We start from the raw sequence: 19,421 nt of genomic DNA, 5'->3' as shown, positions 1-19,421 counted from the left end.
ATTCATCATCATCTTATCTGCAGGAATGTAATTGGATCCTATCAAACTCTCTAACGCTCCCTTTTCCCTTTACACAAGGGCTGCAAGAAAGATAAATGTGGGCCTGGGGGGGGGGGCGGGGGCACAGGGACAGAGGTGACAGAGGCTCGGGGATGGGGGAGAAACTGAGAGACAGCTGGCCTCGGGGATGCGCAGAAAGGAAGGAGAGGGTGCAGGCAGTCAGGCCAGGGGAGCCAGAGTGAGGCGCAGGCGGAGGGTGCAGCGGAGAGGAGGCAGGACTGGACAGGCCGGCAGGCTCGGGGAGCCTCGGGCCCGGCCAAGGGGCCGACCTGTGCTGGGAAACTGTGGCGACCGCTGGACCCCAGCCCCCCCGCCAGCACAGAGCTGGTGGGCCAAGGGTCCACTGCTTCTGGAATGGAGCCTGACCTCTAACCTTATGCCCCTCCCCAGGGTTCTGGGGGCCTTGCAGGTGGCCCAGAGGTACCCACTCCCCACTCAGGGCCTTGGCTAGCCCCGGGAAACCCACTGCTCTCCTGGACAGATAGGCAGACTGAGGCCTGCTGGCAGTCACGGGGCGAGCCGGGGGAGCGAGACACAAGCCGGCCTCAGGACCACCAACTGGGCCCTCTCCCCTCGCCCACCAGGAGGTTCTGGCCCTGCAAAGACCACCATCCCTAATTCGTGGGACGAATCAGATTTGAGGCTCCGACGGTGACTGCCTCTTGGCACGTCTGGGTCGGGGGAATGCACCGGCCACCGTGCACGGCTTCTGTGTCCGGACACAGTACGCCTTGAAGGAGCCAGTACTGTCACCCTGACCTCGGCCCCCAGGGTCACTCCCCCGCGCCCTCAACCCCAGCCCCCTCACCCAGATCCCCAAGACGTCATGCAGAGCCACGTCTGAGACACGCTCCCTCCGAACGCGGGCGTGGCTCTGGGCATGGCCCCTGCAGCCTGCTCACCCGGCCCGGCTGAGGGGCTGGCACGGCCTGGGGGCCAGAGGTGCCCCCTGAACAGGGCGTGGCAGACCTGACTACGCACAGCCGTTCTGCTAAAGCAGAAACACGGACCCACCGAGGAGTTCTGGCACTGCAGGCTGGAGCTGTTGAAGCGCAGGGCGGCGACGCGGGCCGGGCCCCCCGGGAGGTGGAACAGGCACTCATAGCCCCGCTGGCCCGACTGCGGCTGCGGCAGGTTCCGGGCGGCCAGGGTGATGGGCTTCACCACACCCACCGGCACGTAGATCTGGGTGGAGGGCAGGATCTGCGGGCAGTCCTGGGGGACAAGGCTTCAGCTGAGCCGGGGTGGAGGCTGGCGGGCGGGCTGCGCGGAGCCCGAGCTCCTCCAAGACAAGAGCCCTGCGCCCATTTTACACGCCGGCACACTGAGGACGTCGATGACGGCCAGCCGGGCCCGGGTTCCGGGCTGCACACTGTGAGCTGGGCAGGCCCGCCCCGGGGCCCGAGTGCCCTGCCCCAGGGTCCTAGGACCCCACCAGAGGGGCCCCATCTGGAAGCAGCCGAGAGGCCCCTGAGGCAGAAGCAGGAGCAAGCTCTCAGCTGGGGGCCCGGGGAGTAGGTAAAAATAGCGGGAGCGAGCACAGAAACAGCCCGGCCCCCGGGCCCAGCGCTTCAGCAGCACTAACTAACGCAACGGCCCGGCTTCCCTGCAGCAGGGCTGCAGCGACCGTGGAGGAGCCAGCCCGTGGGAACCCTGCGGAAGGTGCTTTAAATAGAGACGCTGGAAACAGACTGCGATCCCCACGCCCCACGGCAGCTCCCGAGGCACCACGGGCCGGCTCTGCAGAGGTTCTGGGGGCCCCTGGGGGCACTGGGGGAGCAGAGCTAGCAGGGCAGGACTGGCAGGCTGACTACTGACCACCGGGTCTGCGGCTGCCCTGACGGCCACCTGCACACGGGGCACTGACCGGCACGTGGGCTGCGTTTGGAGCTCAGGCTGCAGCCCTGTGGGAGCTGCCGGTGTGCACGGTGGCCACCTGAAAGGGCACCCGTGCCAGCCCCCAGCCCAGGGACGCCCCTGCTGCCCCTCCACATCCCTCAGCAGCCCCAGCTGCTGGCCCCCAGGCCAGCAGCCTGGCCCCCAGGCCCCGCTCCCACTGTCCCCCAACCTCACACCTTCCCTCTCCACTGACACCAGCTCTGCTGCCGGGAGGCCAGCACCGCTGTCTGTCCCCCGTGGGTCTCGGGGTGCAGGCTCCACGCCCCTGTCGGGCCATAGCCTCCCTGTGGCTGGGCCTCGGCACCTCATGATCCCAGCCATGGACGGGCATCAGCCCGGGCCTGGCCCCAGCCTCCTCGAGTGGCCTGAGACCAGGCTGAGCCGGAGGCAGCAGGGAGCTGATAAGCAGAGTGGACGCAGAGGCTCCGCCGTCCAGGGAATTCGGGGCCTATGAGCGAACGAGGGACCGCGACTCTGTTTTCATAACTCAAGTTAGGTTCTCCTAACCTAGAGCCCCTCCTCTCACACAAAGCAAGGAAGCGTCTGGAAGACTGACCTCCATTCCGCTGGCAGGGGCACCGGCCTCAGGCCCAGAGCCTCCTGGTAACAAGGCTGCCAGGGGGAGCACACGACCCCCTCACTCCTGATCCTGGGGAGGCCGGGTCTGGGCGCAGGCCACCCCCCGGGGCTGCTCTGCTCTGGGGGTGCCCCACGTGGGACCCCTGCCGGGCCACCCCGTCCCCACCGTGCTCTGGTGGCCGCCCCAGCCGAAGCCGACCGGGCAGACGCGGGAGCACAGGGACCCCGTCCCATCCCGGGCGGGAAGCAGAGAAGCGCTGGGACTGGGACCCTGCGGCCTGAGCACAAGCTGGGGAGGGGTCGCCCCGGGGACCAAACCTGAACCAGGGATGGGGGGACTGTGGAAACGTCACGCTCCTTAGGGGCGTCCCCACGCAACCTGGGACTGGCTGAGGAGGGACCGTCTGTGAAGTCCATCCCCAGACAGCCCCCCTTGACCCCAACCAGCTCCCCGGCCCCGCCTGGCGCAGGCGGGCTCCTGAGCAGGGTCTACCCCCTGCCGCTCCCGGGATGCCCACGCCAGCCCTCCCCGAGGGTCCCGCCGGGCGGCCCGCTCCGCTGGAACGGCTCGAATGGGCACAGAGCTGAGAGGCGGCCAGGGAGGACCGGGCCCCCACCCCCTGGACCCCCGGGCCAGCTCCTCAAGCGGGCCGCACACCTGGAAGCCCGCCTGCCCACCCCACGCCCCCGCCATTGCCGTCTCGTCCCGCACATCCGCCCCGCACATCGCCACCGCGGAGTGGAAGGCCCGAGGGAGGGGGCGGGGCAGCCAGGGCAGGCTCCGCGACGGGCCAGTCCAGCCCAGATGCAGCCCCCAAGCGCCCATGGCTGGTGGGACTCACACCCGCCTACCCCATCCAGCCAACAGACGCGCCATCTACCGGAGAGGCAAGGCCTGGCATCAAGGCCTGGCTCCGCACCCGAAGGCTGGACACCGGGAGCCCTGCCCCACCCCCTGCCGGGCAGGCCCGGCTCAGGCCTGGTGCTCAGCCCCACTGCTCGCTCGGCTCCGAAGCAACTGCTACCTGATGGCTACTGACGACCACGCAGCCCTGCAAGCGACTCCGGGAAAGACCAGCCGCCTGCACCTCGCCCAGCCAGCTCCGTCCACGTGGACCCAGCCAGACACGCTCCCAGCTAGCTCCCGGCGCACCGGGAGGACGGTCCCTGCCCCCATCGTCCCCGGACGTGCCCTGGGTGTGAGGTCCCCAGGCCGATACAGCCCCGGAGGGCATCCCCCTATACCTTCCGGCCAGCATCCCCACCACCCCAGGCGGCACCCAACTCCTCCTCACCTCCAAACCCAGCCCACGGGACGCCTTACCTCGGACACGTTGACGCGGCCCTCCAGGAAGGCACAATCGGCGGCGTTGTGTGTGCACACGTGGCGGTACTTGCACCAGTGGCAGGGGAAGGAGCCGCTGACGCAGGACAGGCAGCTGCAGGCAGAGGGCGCGTGGTGAGGCCGCAGCCTGGGCCCCCACCTTGCTGCTGATCAGGGAGCCGCCCCAGGGCCTTTGCACAGGCCGCTCCTCACTGCTCAGAGCTGGTCTGCTTCTGCCTGCCAGGGCTCCCCTCCCTCCTCCCTCCATTGCCTGACAGTCCACCCCGGCGCCAGCAAACAGAACCTCTCAGAGACGCACACGTGTAAAGCCGGTGCCAGGCCACGCGTGACCATCAGCGCTGGAAATGCGTTAGTGCAGCCAAGGAGCACGTTTTAAAGTCCACCTTGTTCTAATTCGCTAAGATTTAAACGCAGGTGTCGAGTGGCGGCTGCAGGCTGGACGGCCGTGGTAGACGTCACCTCCCCGACCAGAAAGCAGGCTCGCCTGCCAAGGGCCTGATTCATTCCAACGTGTCTCCAGGGCCTGGACGGGCCGCACAGCCCGCACCTCACCTCACCTCACCGTCCCTGTAGCTCCACATAACCCATCGTCCTGCCTCTACAGAGACCCTCGACCCCTCCAAGCCTCGGAGCACAGCCCCTGCCCCAAAGATTCCAGCCCGCCCAGCATGGGGAGGCTGGACCCCAGTGCCAACAACACCCAGGCCCACGGTGGGCGCCCCACGAACAGCCAGGAGTGCGTCGGCCTGCAAGTCGGTTGACAAACGAAAACACGATTGAAAAATTAAGCACCTCGGCTCGAGGCTGACCCCCTCCCGGCCCAGGGCTCTGGCCGCTGCAGGACGCGCAGGGGGCCCTCAGCAATTCCTGCTCTTCCTCTGAGGCTGGCGCGCTCGCAGAAGACCAGAGGCCCAGGGAGAGCGCCCACACCCAGCTGTCCGTGCCCCAGGGGCTGCCTGACCCAGAGGGGACCCGGACCCCTCCTGCCCCAGAGCAGCAGGTATCCAATGCCCGAGCCCCGGCTGGCCGTGCCCTGCCTGGACGACGCAGCAGCGCCCCCAGCTCCCTGCCTTGCTCTGGTGCCCGCAGCCCACTCCCCACTCGAGGGGAATCAGCACATGTCACACCCCAGCTGCCGCTCCTGCCACCCGGCCTCAGGCCTCCCCCTCGAGGCCCCGTCCTGGCTCCTGCGACCCGACCAAGCGCTGCCCCGCGGGACTCTGTGCAGGAGGCCAGAGACACTCACGACTGATGGACGCTGCAGTTGTAGAAAACGAAGTCCACGGACGCGAACTTCTTGCCCGTCTCCTTGGACTTCAGGTAGAGCTTGACCACCCGCTGGTCTCCTGTAACAGTGGCACAGGTTCCGTCACCAGGGCCCCAGGGCCGCCGAACCCAGGAGCCCCGCGCAGAAAAAAGGCCTCCCCGAGGACCCTCCCAACGGCCAAGGGCACCGCCCCCGCCCCCCACCCCGCAGCCCTGCAGTGCCTTCCCCTGACGCCCTCCGCGGTCACCACGGGACGCCCACCCACTGTCCCAGTGACCGTCTACCCCTGACAGGAGGCCCCCGCGCTGCCCAGGCCGGCCCACTCGGCCTCACCCTGGCCCCGCGTGATGGGCGCCACCTCCCGCGCAGAGGGGGAGTGGCAGTGAATCCGGCCATCCTCCAGGACGCCCTCAGACTCAGTGAAGTCCTCAAAGGAGCAGTTGACGCCGGCAGAGAGGTCGGGCACATTCCAGGCCTGCAGCACGAGCTGGGTGGCAGGGGAAAAGGGTGACTGGCCAATCCCCCTGAGCCCCCGCGCTGCCCCACCCCGGCCCCAGCAGCCACGCTCACCGGAACCTGAAACGTGGTCACGGACACGTTGCGGGGCTGCACTGTCAGCTGTACGCACTGCAGCAGGTCCGCGGCGAAGCGCTGGGGCTCAGCCGCCCGCTCGCAAGCGTCCCGGCGAGAGCAGCTGTGGGCAGAGGCGTGGGGCGGGCTCGGGCGGGAGGCCAGCGGAGCCCCTGGCCCACCCTGCACCCCATCCAGACCCGGGAAGCTGGGCTCCTGTCACTCAGCGGGTCACGGGAGCCGGGCCCCTAGGCTCCCAGTGAGGTCGCCGGGCCCCCTGCCACCCCCACGGCCTGCGCGGACTCACGTGCTGTGCAGGACACACCAGCCGCAGTGGGGGTCCCGTGACCCCAGACACAGCTCACACGACGTGTACTGCACACAGCTCTCCACGGGCACCCGAGTCACCTGGCAGGAAGGGCCTCGGCATCAGGTCCTCTCGGGCCTGTCCTGTCCCCCACACACCAGGCAGCCCCGTCTCAGGCCCTCCTCACGCTTTGTCTATCCAAGGGCCAGTCCTGGGTGACCCTGACCCGGCCGAGCCAGGCCAAGCAGGCCGGGCCAGTCTCCAGGGAGCGAGTCGGTGCGGGCGACAGCTCTGGCCAATCCCTCTCGCTCTGCTGCACCCCGAGCTTCCCAGGGGAGCCCCAATCCTGAGTCCGGAGGCCGGCAGGGCACCGCTTACCCCAACCTCGCCGGCTTGGCCCGAGACACAGAGCGACCGAGTAATAACCCGATGGCGGGAGGGGGCAAAGGGGAAGGGAGCCACCAGGAGAGAAGGGAGGCGCGGCCCCACCTGCACCCCTCCGGCAGCCACGGGGTCACCAGGTGGAGCAGAAGGGCAGAGGCTGGCTCCAAGCAGGCTGGACCAGAAACACGGAACGCGACCCTGACGAGCCGGCCAGGCCAGAGACCGGGAACTCGGGGGCCCCAACGGACACCCCAAACCCCCCAACACCACTCCCCTGAAAACGCTCTCGCTGGGTATCTGCTCCCGCGGGTGTGCAGTCGTCCAGGGACGAGGGGCAAGCCTGGAGGCTGGCTGCACAGTGACGGCCCCGCCCCGCTCTCCGGGGCACCCACCTGCTTCTCCGTCATGGCGTACAGGTACTGGCGGTCGGGGCTGAGGACCAGGTCACGCAGGATGGGGCTTCCCTCTTGGGCCACCACGCTCTCGTAGGCCAGGGCCGGCCAGACGCCGGGGTTCGCCAGGTCCACCAGCATCTGCGGCAGCGAGAGCCACGTGGTGCTGCCTCAGTGCCTTCCAGCCGCTGCCCACCCCCAGCCCAGGTGTGGGGTTGGGAGCGCCCCAAGCAACCCCCCCAAGCCCTTGAAGAATAAGGCCGAGGCCCCCCCCCCCACGCCCAGGAGCCGGTGCAGGACCAACTGCACCGGCAGGCTGGTCCCGGCCCAGCCCCTTCGCCGGGCGTGGGGGTCTCTGGGGGCTGGAGAAAACCACAGCCCTCCAGCCACCACCCGTCCCGAGCCGCACAGCCACGTCCAGGGCAGAGGCGGCAGGAGCCCGGGGCGGCCTTCCCTGGGGCCAGGCTGGGCATCCCCATCGCCGAGGGAGGGCTGTTTGTGCAGAGGGGAGGGGGCACGAGGGGCGGCGGGCCCGCAGGGACGTCCAGTGCAACTGAGGAGAGAGACCAGGATCCTCCCAAGTGGGAGGCAGGGGGGGCCGGGGCCGAGAGAGCGGGCACCGCCAGCACGAAGGCGGGAGGGGGGCGGACGGTGCAGGCATGAGGAAATACACGGTCTACGTCCCAGACACGCGGGGGCTCACTCAGCCAGCTCTCGCCCGCTGCGCGCCACGCTGCAAGTATCTTTAGCTGCTCTTACCAAACGAAAGTATTTAATTAGCAGCGAGAGCCGGGGGGCTTTCCAGAGACGGGACTCGTGGGGCGGCCGGCTCAGCCCGCAGGCAGGCTCCCGGGGCCGCCAGCCCACCTCCACCTCGGCCCAGCGCCCCTCCCTGGCGCCTCACGCTGACTGGACAGGGCAGGGCAGGCCTGACCGGCCAGGCGAACACCCCCGGCTCGGGCCAGCTCCATGGCGGCTGGGAGAGGGCGGCCGGCCGGGGAGGCCAGGGGGAGGGGGAGGGGAGGGCTGCATTCCTGAGCGCCCGCGGCCACCCCCCCACTTCCGCTCAGCTGCCGCCCCGCCGGGCAGGCAGGCTTAAGTCAAACCAGACCCGGAAGAGCCGAGTCCAGCGCCTGCCGGCAGGGGAGGAAGCCAGGACTGGGCCGGGAGGGAGGAGGGGGGCAGGGGGCGTGCAGCAGCCCAGCCTCAGCCCCCGCGGGTAGGGCCTGGAGGGGTGTGCCCGTCCAGCTGTCCATCCGCCACGCACCCAGCCTGCACCCCCCAACCCCAGAGCCTGCTGCCCTGCTCTCACAGGGAGCTGACTGGGCCCTGGCCACGGAGGCCGGGAGGCCGGGAGGCTGGCCTCTGCACCCACACCACCTGGGCCCAAGCCCTGTTCAGGCGCGTCCCGGCTGCGGGGCCTCTGCCTCAGGGTCCCCCACGCAGCCTGAGCGACGGGAGCCTCCCCCAACACCAGAGCCACTCCGGGGACTAAATGACCCAGCAGAGGGTGCCCGGGGGGCCAGGCCCCGAGGCAACCCCCAAAACCCAAGGGCCGGCCACAGAGGCGCAGCAAGGCCAGGCTGGACCACAGCCAGGGAGCGGGCACTGGACGGCCAGAGGGCAGGGCAGGGCACCAGGGGGGACCCAGAGCTCCAGACTCATCTCAACACGAATGGCCCAAACCAGGGTCCTTTGCGCCTCTTCCCTGCAGGCGCCTCCACCCGCCGCAGCCCCCCTGGAGCCCAGACCTGACACTGCCGGGCCCCAGCCTCTCCCACCCGCTCGGGGCCGAGGGTGCAGGCTGGGGCGTGGACGTCGCATCAGCGGTGCCCCCACCACCCCGTAGGGGACAAGGGGGACAGTTCAGGGAGGGGGGCACCCAGGGGAAGGCACAGTCCCGGGCAAGGTGGGAGGGCGGCCAGCCCGTCTCTAGAGCGGCCCCGCCCCCAGGCCCGCCAAGTGCCGCGACTCGACAGGTGGCTCCCAACAGCTGCGGCAGGAGTGTGCTGGTCCAGCTGTCCATCCGCCACGCACCCCTCTACCACCCACCTGCCCTCCACTGGGCGGCCCCAGCCCTTAACCTCGCAAGGCTCCCCTGTTTCCGGAGGGCACAGAACAGGGTGGGGCAGGGAGGCACGGCCCACAGGCCAGTGGGTGCACATGCCCCATTCTGTGCACCGTGCAGCCCCGTCCAGGCTCCGCAGGAGCCCCGCACACACACGTGACAGACCGGCTATCGGCCAGTCCTCGGGACACACCTGCCACGGAGCCTGGTTTTCGGGCTGCAGGGCCCGGGCAGCACCGAGGTAAACGAAGGCCCACAAGGACCTGCCAGAGAAACCCCGGGCTCCAGACCGCCCGCTGCAGCTGGGGACGCGGAGTCTGCTCCACAAGTGGGAGGAGGGATGCGGCAGGCCACCAGGAGGGCGCTCCGGGGAGAAGGGGCGCGCAGGGCGGGTACGGGGCCCAGCAGCTGGCAGGACAGTGGGACACACACCACTGGCAGCGTGCGTGCTGACGCCACACCCCTGCCCACAGCGGTCACTCGAGGGCCACCCACCTGGGGCGGCCCACCCTGGGCAGGAGACTCCTCATTACCTGGTGTCCTCCCTGACCTCCAGCTGTCACCTCTGTGCTCTGCAAACCTTCCCCCCACGACCACCAGAACTCTCCACTACCAGCTGAGAGCTCTCCTTCCCCAAAGCCAGCTCGGTCCCCCTGGCTTGAGCGGAGCCGTCCAGCTGCCCTGGCACACCTGCCGGCCCAGAAACCCACCCAGCCCGGCTCTGACCCAGACCCTTGGACCCTGCTCCCTTCTCCACCGGGGTCGTCCCTATTCCTCTGTACAAGGGGGAGTCCCCTGGATTCTGAGCTGAGGCACAAGGGCTGTCAGTGCCCCCACGAAGGGTTTGGGCCCCAACAGCCTCTGGGAGCCAGGGCCAGGCAAGGCACTGACCACGGGCTGTGTACCTACCGCCACCACGGGCCCACCGCACCACACAGATGGGCCAGGGAATGGGTTCACCTCAGCATCCCCAGGCCAGCAGGACCCTGGGGCCCAGGGCCCAGCAGACAGGAAGTCCTGCACAGGGGCCCCTGGAGGCCCCAGCCCTAGGCTGGCCAGCTGGCTGACCCATACCCACCACTGCGAAGCCCTGGCCAACGGCTGCGGGCAGGCAGCTGACGGCCCGGCCAGGTCAGCTGTCTGTCCAGCCCAGAGCCAACAAAGGGGCCATTCTCTGGGCCGAGGGCGGGTGTGGGCACCAGGGAGGATGTCTGGGGCGTCCAGGCTGCATGCCAAGGCCGGCACGCGCCCTAGCCCCCGGAGGCAGGGGGCTGCCCAGCTCGGCCCCTACCAGGAAGGGCAAGTTCCCTGTCCCGCCCACCCCTGTCTATCTGCAAAGTGGGGCTGCCCTGGCTGAGCGAGACTCCTGGTCTCCGGACGAGGATGAGGGTAGGAGTAGGACAGGCCCTTGGGTGGGGGGACAGGCAGAGAACGGGCAGCGGCCAGCAGGCCACCGCGGTGCTGGGACTTCACGGGCACCCCCTCCTCCTGTAGATGCAGCGGCCAAACCTGTTCCCAGCCCCCAGGAGGCAGGGTGGTCCCGGGAGGGGCTACAAGGGACGGGAGCCCTGCCACCCCTTCCTTCCCGGACGGGGCTGAGGCCGCCCGATGGGTCCAGCTCCCAGACACCTCCCCACCCCCTCACAGGCCACCACAGCATCCCCCCTTCTCTGACTGGGGGCAGGTTCCAGGCCCCTTCCTGGGTCCGTCCTCAAAAAGGCCAGGAAGAATTTGATACTGGAAAAGCAATTAGCAATTTCCTCTTGGCAGTAATTAGGTAATTAAAACATGATTTGCAGGAGGCCTGATGGTTGTAATTGGGCCAGATACACCTGGTAAGGTTGGGGTGTGGGGGCCCAGGAATCTCATCCTTCCTATTCTCAACCCTCAACACGCAGACGGGAGAGCAGGGACCAACCAACGCAAGCAGTGGTCCTCCCTGACCCTCAGTTTCCTCATTTGCCCACAGACACCCCACTCACAGAGCTGTGAGAATTAAGAAACTCACGGCTCCTAAACGCAGAGGGGCCAGCCCAATTGGGAGGTGCTTGGAGGGGGGCCCCCACGGCTGAGCCCTGCCAGGGGGGAGGAGGTGACAGCTGTCCTGGGGAGTCTGTCCCCCTGCTTCTGGAGGCTGCAGAAAGTTGGGCCAGGAGGCAGCAGCAATCGTACAGCCTTCCGTCACACGGCAGTGACACGGCCAGGGTGCCGCAGCAGGCAGCAGTGACCACCCAGCCAGATGTCCTTGTCTCAAACCCGAGACCCCCCCATCCACTCTACCCCACCTGCACCAGCAGTTGACGCACCTCCTCCACTTTCCCAAAACCACCACTGCCCTCCAGCTCCCTCCCCAGGCCTGACCACTGCAGCCTCTGGTGACCACTGCAGGGTCACCAGTGACGTGTCCACCACACCCAGAACACCCTTCCCATGCACTGCACAGCTCCTTGGCCTGTTCCGGCCTCCATACCCATCTCCTGGGCTGCCGGGGGCTCCCACACCCCACTGCAGATGGGCCCTGGAGGGCAGAGCCCTGTCTGCCCAGGGGGCAGGGGTCCTGCACTTTGTGGGTGGTAACCTTGGGCCGTGTGAGGCCACCCCCACCAGGCTGGCCCTGAGCCTGGGCACTCGGGGGACCGGGCACAGGAAGGCCACTGCCGGCCTGCACCCAAGGGCATCGTTCTTTCCAAAGGTGCCCCGGTGCTGACGCCGGGCCTAAGCCTGACCAGCCAGACCCTGCAGGGAGGTGGACCTGGGGCAAGACCCCTGTGGGCAACCCCGCTGGCCGTCACTGCATGTGCCCTGGTGCAACACTGGCTCTGGGGTGAGGGCTGAGGTGGGTCGGACAGACCCACAGGGTGACCAACAGGTCCCTGTGCCCGCTGGCTCAGCCTGCCGCAGCCAGCCAGCCTCGAGAGCCAGAGACCACATCACGTCCCCCAGGACACAGCCACATCGCGAGGCACCATGCGATGCCACCCGCAGGTTCCGGGGACCCCCGCCCTGGGTGGGCAGGGGCAGTGCACCCACGGGGCCCCACGGGCACAGCAGCTGAGACACGCAGGAAGCAGGCGGCTGAAGCCCCTCCACTCCCCACCGACGACTCCTCGGGCAGGGAGCACCGCAGGGACCCAAAAACTGTCCACGAGGTGGGCTGCGTGCTGACCGCTGACCCACCCACCGCCGGGTGCTGGAAACGGCAACACGGACAGAAACAACGTCACGTCCACCCAGAAGGAGGCGACGTCGTCAAGAGTGTCTGGAGCACAGGACGCCCCCACGGCACAGGACTGACTGCACAGCACAGGTGAGTCTCGCAGGGTGCTGAGCAGAGGAAGACAGATGACGTCCCGGGGGACTCGGGCCACAGCCAGGCCCAGGGACGGATGGTCAGGCCTTGAGGGGACCCACGGGAAGGGCAGCGCCCGAGTAGGCGCCCGCCGTGCTCTCCTGTGACACCTCCCGGGCCGGGCGCTTTCCTGAGGGTGGGTAACCTTCAGAGCGGATGCTGGAAATCTACGCGTCCTCCAGACTCCCGAGACGAGCCCCGAGGGGGTGCAGGCAGCAGGCCGGGGAGGCGGCCCAGCCAGGCCCCGCCAGCATCTCTCAACAGGTCAGCGTCCCCAGCGCCACGGGGCCTCCCCCACCCCCCACCCCCGCACAGACCTGGGCTTTGGGGAGCAGGGGTCTCCACAGACGCACCAAGCAGGACGTCGGCCCGGGACGGGGGCACAGCAGGGACCCTGCGGACAGGCCGCCCTGACGCAGAGACCTACCCACAGCCACTCGGCTTCCAGGGCCTCTGAGTTTCAGAATCCTGGGGCGGGGGCGGGGGGGTGCGTGAAGGGAGGGGCTGCCATCTTTCAGAGGCAGCTTCTAAGACCAAGATCTCTGGAGGGTAAGGGACGTTCCCCTCCCGGCAACCCAGGCCCAGAGCGCTGCACTCGGCAGGCACGCGGAGCACTGATGCCCGAGGGGCCGGAGACCAGGCCAGACCAGGCCCGCTGTGGGGACAGAGCACTGAGACCGCAGCCCGTGGTCTCTCCTCCCTACGGGATCACCGCACAGGCAGCAAGCACTGTGAACCCACTGGTGGGCCCAGCCTGGGAGTCCAGCTGCGCGGCCCCGGGGCCCACCCCACGGCCCGGTACCCCGTGGGCCCGTGATGCACCCCCGCCGCTCAGGCCGGCCCACGATGCTTTCGTAAAACGTAGATTAGCTGCCGACACTTAACCATCGAGACGTCACACAACACAGATCTTCAGGTTCTCTCGGAAAACCGGCTACTCGGGGGGACGGGGCCACGTGCCTGCCTGGCACGGCCACCAAGCGGCAGGGCCAGCTGCGTCCCCAGCGCAGTCCGGCCCTGCAGCAGTGGCAGGACAACCGCTCTCACCAGGCCCATGCCGCCAGCTGTGGAGTCGCAGGGCAGGCGCCCCGGCAGGAGTCCACAGGCTGTTCTCCAACCCCCCACTCCCCCGCGGGCACCCAAGGACCCGGAGGCCACCGGGCAGGGGAGGCGCAGGAGGGGACAGGCAGGGCAGAGGTCTGGGGTTGTCTGCACAGGAGGATGACGGCCTCGGTTGGGGTCGGAGGGGCAGGTGGCGGGCAGGGCCTCTGGGGAAGGGCAGCGGACTCAGGGGGCACCCCAGCCAGCCCTCAGCGGCTCAAGCGGGCAGCGCTTAAATTACTCAGCTACAATTTTACACAACACCGTTTGGAGATGGCCCAGAGCCAGCCACGTCCCTAGGGCTGCCCAGTCGCTTTTTAAAGCCCGGGAAAGACCGGACGTGGGGAGGATGGGGTGTGTCAGCGCAGCGGGCCTGTCCCTGGGTGCAGGCGAGCCCTCAGGCCCAGGCTCCCGCTCGGGGCAGACAAAGGACACGAGACAGGGAGCCAGGGCTCGCGGCTCACGTGGTGGGGCCAGGCCCGGGCAGGAAGGGCCTGGATTTCAACCCCGGAGACAGAGCCGAGGGCCCAGCCCGCCCCAGGCTCGGAGGAGGCAGCCAGGCGGGCCAGCAGAGAGGGGGCACCGTGCCGGCTGCAGCGCCCCCTGCCCCGGCTCCGGCCCCCGGACCACGGCCGCACCCACCCCCGGGCTGGGTCAGGATGACACGAGAGGGATGAGGCAGGGGTGGGAATTCTGCTGCTGAAGGCCAGGCCCGGCCAGGGAGACGTGGGCGCCCGCAGGGAGCAGCGTCCTTCAAGCGGGCCAAGGCCAGAGGCCTCGCCTGGGGACCTCAGGAGGTCCAGGAACCGGTGGGCCGAGGGGAAGGGAGCCCAGGCCTACGAGCAGAGAGGGGACACCCCTCCCCCCGGCCCTCACACCGCCCCAGGCCCCAGCGCGAGACAGGGAGCCCCAGAGAGAAGAGGACTGGGCCACCCACGAGACCTGGTGCCCACGGGGCAGGGGCGCGCAGGGAGGAGGGGTGCAGGGGGCCGGTCTGCGGGCGAGGGGACAGAGCCTCAAGCCAGCGCCGCCCCTGGGCGTGGCCAACCCCACACACCCAGAAAGGGCGCCATCCACTCACACGGTGTGTGGGGCCCAGCTGCATGCACCAGGGTGGACGGTGCCCTGGCGGGCAGGTGCGGGGGAGGTGCGGAGGGACGAGGGGACCGCAGCTGTGGCTTCCTCACTCCCGAAGCAGCCTCTTCTCACAGGCGGGCCCAGGCCACCCCCGTGGTCCACTCTCGGGGCCTCAGTTTCCCCTCGGTGGGACTGGGGCAGGGAGCGAGACCGGCAGGCAGCAGAGGGAGGCTGCGCTGGACTCACACCTTCCCCCAGCCTCACAGGGTGGCTGGTACCGTGGGACAAGACGGCGCCCGGCCAGCTGCCCGCCAGCCCACCCGCCATCAAGAGGGCCCCTCCCAGCCCCTGGAGTCCGGCCTGCGGCTAGGTGACAGGCTCTAGGGCCCCGCAGGAAGGTCTCCAAGTGTTTCACCTGCAGCCGAACCCCACGGGGTCTCTTGCCACAGTGGGGCAGGCCCCGCCAGGCACAGCCCACCAGCGCACACCCACGGGGGTCCACGGTCCCTCTCCTCTGCTCCCCCAGCCCTGGGGCGGCAGCAGCGAGCTGTGAGCTGGGTGAGGCCCCACCCCTAGGAAGGGAGAGTGCCCTTCAGCCAGGGCGCAGGCAGGATCCGACACCAGGGCCGGAACGGGGGGCACAGGGGCTGGCCCGGAGGGTGGCAGGGGCCCGAGCTGGGCTGCCACCACCCCAGGGGCCCCCAAGTCCTGTGAGCAGAACTCCGCAGCACCCGGCCCGGGGGGCCCTCGGTCAGCACGGCCCCCACTGCCCGAAGCCCTTGCTTCAGGCTTGTTTCACAGATGGAGAAGCTGAGGCTGGGGGCAGGGCCCTTCCCAGAGGCCACAGAGCCAGCCGGCGGTGGGACGTGATTCCCAGGGCACCCAGCATGGCAGGGACGGGAGGCACCCCACCCCGCACGCTCTGGGAGCAGGAGAGGCTCTGGCTGGCCCCGGGCCCAGGCCCACCCCCGGGCGCACGCCGGCTGGGGAGCTGTGTCAGCAGCAGCCTCCGCAGGGCTGTTATTTCATGCACGAGGCCCCGCCCCTGCGCTGATCCTTGGGGCTCCCAGGCACCCCCACCCCGCTGGGCCCCAGGAACTTCCTCCACAGCAGGGCGGCCCTCCCCTGGCCTGGTCCCTAACCACCCACCAGGTCGCAGCTGAGCCGTGGGGGGCTGCTGCCCCAGGAAGCCCGCCCCTGCCCAGCTCAGCCCCAGCTCCGCTCAGCCCAGCACCTGCCGGCGGGGACAGAGACCCGGAAGCACGGGACCGGCCCCGGCCCAGGGGCCCACGAGGGGCCCAGGAGCTGACCTCCACTCCAGAGCACCCCAAGACTGGCGCTCCAGCGGGGGCGGGGCGCCCCCTTGCCCTGCCCTCGGCCCTGCCGTCTCCCTGCAGGATGCGGCCTCCCTCCAGGGCAGAGTGCTGCCTCAGCAGACACCGGATCCGGGAGGGGAGGGGGCCCCACAGGCCTGCCCCGCCCCCGCCGCCCACACCCGTGGGGAGCAAGGCCAGCAGCTCCAGCAGCTCCGGCGTCACCGGGCCCCGACGCCCAGCCAGGGCCTCGGGCCGGACGCGGAAGCAGCCCGCAGGGAGCGCTCAGGCCCGGACCCGTGAGCCCCTGGAGGTCCCCGCCCCCGTCCACCGGCACACAGAGCGGGGCAGCTCGCGCTGCCGGCCCAGGCTGACCTTGCGGATGCGGCCGCTGCGCGTGCCCACGAACACCACGGTGCGGCCCCGGTAGTCGTAGGCAGCCACCGCGGTCAGGCCGTCGTCCTTGTCCACGAACAGGGGCGTCCCCTCGATGGTGACCGTGCCGCCCAGCGGCTGGTTGAAGTCCTGCCCGCAGAAGTCGTCGTCGATCTGGAGGGGCTGCGGGAGCGGGGGAGGGTCGGGGGTGAGGCCAGGCGCCTGGGGCCCCGCGGGGCGGCGCAGCCAGCACCGGCGGCTCCCCTCACCAGGCTGGGGCGGGGGCTCAGGGCCGCTCTCCAAGGCCTGCACAGGCCACACGTGGGGCAGCGGCCTGGGCGGGGGGGGGGCACGGGTCAGGGATTCCTGGACCCACTTGACAGATGGGGACACTGAGGCCCTGGAAGCCGCTCGAGGCCCAGGAGCAGGCGCCGGGGGTGGGCACCTCTCACACACACCAGGCACAGGCCCTGCATCCACCGCTGAGCGGGGAGCAGGCAAGAGGCAGCCTTGGGTGTGGGCAGGGAGGGGCCAGGCCTGCTGCACAGTGAGGCCGCACAGGCGGTGGCCGGGGACTGGTGGGGCACTAGGACGGCTTATTCAAGACAGGACACAGCCTTACACCTAAAAGGCAAAGGGAGGGGCTGGCTGAGAGGAGATGGCTACGGTCAGAGAGGAAACAATCGATAGCGTGAGGTTCCGGAGAAGGGCCTGGGAGGGCAGGGCGGACGCCGGGGGCTGGGGGAGGGAGTCTGCGTGGCTCCCCTGCAGCAGGCTGGGGGTCTGAGGTTTGCAGTGCGCGAGGTCACCAATGCAGAAGCAGCACAGGAGGCGGGGTCAGGGCTGGGCCAGAGGAAGAGGGGCCAGGGGAGATGCGGGGGGCAGTGGGGACCAGGCCCAGGCAGGGGGGACCAGCCGTGGCACAGGGCGCGCAGAGCACACGGCGATCTCGGCAAGCGCTGGCCCTCCGAGCCTCGGTCTCTCCACCTATACGGTGGAGATCAAACACCTTCCTCGAGAGGCCGAGGGGAGGATGGGCGATGCACCAGCCTTGTGCACCCGAGGCCGAGGTCTGGAGGGCAGCCCTGCTACGATGAGGCCCCGCCGCACACAGCAACAGATGTGAGAAAGAAGGGCAAACCCACACTGCTCTGAAGACAAACCAGGACGGAAATGGGAAAACTGAGGCTAGGGAGGGGCCGGGCTTTCCCTAGGCCACCAGCGCGTCCCAGGCAGCGTCATCAGAGGGTCTAAGGCCTGGCACTGGAGGTCCTCTACCCAGCGACCCTGAACAAGTCCCTTAGCCCCTCTGAGCCTGGGACCTTACTCAGAGAAACAATGGGTCCTACTGCCTGGGGGTGTGCAAGAGACACCCCTCAAAAAGCAGCTGGCCCCTAGAGGACCCCGTCAGGGCCTAGAGATGGGACTGCCGGCTCCTGAGCGTCCAGCCCCCGGGCATTCGGGCCGCTCCCAGGTCAGGTGCATGGCCAGGCGCCCAGCGCAAGAGTCAGAAGAACCTATCAACAGGACCCAGAGGGAGGACGGTATCTGGTGTCCACCTGACCCTGGTGTGGCCCCAGCTCGCCCCTTACTGGCCGTGTACCCTGGGCAAGTCACCCCGCCCCGGGCAACCCTGTCTCTGAAATGGAGACAAGATGGGGCCCGCAAAAGCACCCACAACGGCACCAGACGCGTGGTCAGAGGGGCTCCGTCCAATGGCCGCGGGGGCTCGTGGACTCGTGCACGCGGTCACGCCACCCCGTCTTCTAACGGGCAGGACAGCCGCAGCCCAGGTGCAGCCCTGACCCTGGGAGACGGGCCAACAGCGGCCCCCAGCGCAGGGTGAGCGCCACGCAACGAGCGGTCGGCGCCTCGTTCCGGGACCGCGGGACGCTCACCGAGTTGATGCAGCCCAGCTCTTTGTTGAGCAGCCAGGGCAGCGAGAGCTTGCCCTCGCCGCGGTAGCAGGACTGGATGCGCTCCTTGATCTTCTCCTTGATGGCCCTGAGGGTGAACAGGCACAGCACCGACTCCCGGGGCGGCTTCACGCGGTTCTTCTGGCCCTGGGCAAACACGGTGAACAGCACATCCTCGTCCTCGGCCAGGCCCAGCTGGCGGGCCAGGGCGCGGCCAGGCCGGCTCAGGTAGGCGTCCTGCACCAGGCGGTACTCCACGCCCGCCTGCTCGCAGCCGATGGGGAACTCGACGTAGGAGTAGAACTTGGGGTCGTCCACGCACAGCCGCACGATCTTGGACGTGAAGAAGTGCTCGCCGGCGGCGTCGGGCGAGGTCAGCTGCGTGTCTAGCTGCAGGGTGAGGTAGTAGACGAAGTGCTCGCTGCGGAAGCTGTACACGTAGTAGATGTCGAAGGCCGGGAACTTGGACAGCGTGTCCGAGGGGATCTTCAGCTGCGAGGACACGAACTCGTCCTGGTACACGAAGCCGAACATCTCGGCATCCTCCTCGTTGGCCATGAGCCGGCGGCTGGACAGCGTGGGGAAGTACTCGGACTTGCCGTCGATGGGCGTGCCCACGAAGAGCTTGGCCTGCGCCTGGCCGGGAGGCCCGGCGATCAGCACGCCCGCCATGCTGCCCGCCTCGCGCACGCCCGACAGGTAGTGCTCCTTGCGGTGGTGCGGCTCGCCCAGCTTGAAGAGGTCGTCCAGCCGCAGGAACTGGCAGATGCCCTGTGAGGCGCTGCCGCAGGCCAGCAGGCGGTTGGCGGCCTGGTCCAGCAGCAGCAGCTTATTGACGTTGTCGGTGCTGCCCAAGCCGTGCGGGCAGGACTGCACGCTGGGCGGAGGGTAGCACTTCTCGTTGTCTTCCACGGGGCCCGTCACGTGCGCCCGCAGCAGCGTCAGGTTCCCCGACAGCTTGTAGATGCGGTTCACGGCGCCCACGTACACCTCGCCCGTCTGCTCGTGGACCACCAGGTGGGTGAGGGCCCATTCACCGGCCGTGAAGTTGCGGAAAGGGGGCTGTGGACCCCCGCCCGCCCGGGGCGCGGCCCCCAGCAGTAGCAGCAGCGGCAGCAGAAGCAGTGGCGGCGGCAGCGCCCGTGGGCTCAGATGTGGCAGCAGCATGACGGGCTGCGGCCTCGGGCTGCGGCGCTCAGGTCCTGCAGGGATGCGCATCACGGGGCCGGGAGCCTCAGCCCTGCGGGGAGAACGGGGGACAAAGTGTGTAAGCGCTAGCAGCCCTCGCGTGCCCTCCCACACGCACACACACACGTGCCGTCACCGAGCTCCACGCGCCCGTCCTCCCCTGGGACATCCCACTTCTGGGGCGTGACCCACCCCTCCAGGAAAAGCCCGAGGTGCAGGAAGCACACCTCC

At 69.1% G+C, this 19,421-nt stretch overlaps 1 protein-coding gene across 3 annotated transcripts in view; it reads right to left on the bottom strand.

The window, feature by feature from the left end:
* PLXNA1 (plexin A1) overlaps nt 1-19,421 on the bottom strand; it is a 43,706-nt gene that overhangs the window by 18,513 nt on the left and 5,772 nt on the right. For 2 of the 3 annotated variants that reach the window (XM_033416080.2, XM_033416083.2), the window contains exons 2-10: nt 17,985-19,242; nt 16,087-16,269; nt 6,804-6,944; nt 6,028-6,128; nt 5,721-5,844; nt 5,484-5,637; nt 5,130-5,229; nt 3,863-3,977; nt 1,075-1,275 (exon numbers count right to left, since the gene is read on the bottom strand). In XM_033416080.2, coding sequence (XP_033271971.1) covers nt 1,075-1,275; nt 3,863-3,977; nt 5,130-5,229; nt 5,484-5,637; nt 5,721-5,844; nt 6,028-6,128; nt 6,804-6,944; nt 16,087-16,269; nt 17,985-19,220 — 2,355 coding nt within the window. In that variant the 5' untranslated portion in view covers nt 19,221-19,242. The remainder of the gene's footprint in view (nt 1-1,074; nt 1,276-3,862; nt 3,978-5,129; nt 5,230-5,483; nt 5,638-5,720; nt 5,845-6,027; nt 6,129-6,803; nt 6,945-16,086; nt 16,270-17,984; nt 19,243-19,421) is intronic. The other variant, XM_033416082.2, reaches the window with a different exon arrangement.

This window comes from Orcinus orca, chromosome 10 (genome assembly GCF_937001465.1).
Source record: "Orcinus orca chromosome 10, mOrcOrc1.1, whole genome shotgun sequence".
Lineage (NCBI taxonomy): Eukaryota > Metazoa > Chordata > Mammalia > Artiodactyla > Delphinidae > Orcinus > Orcinus orca.
This window is presented reverse-complemented; position numbering and strand designations above follow the sequence as displayed.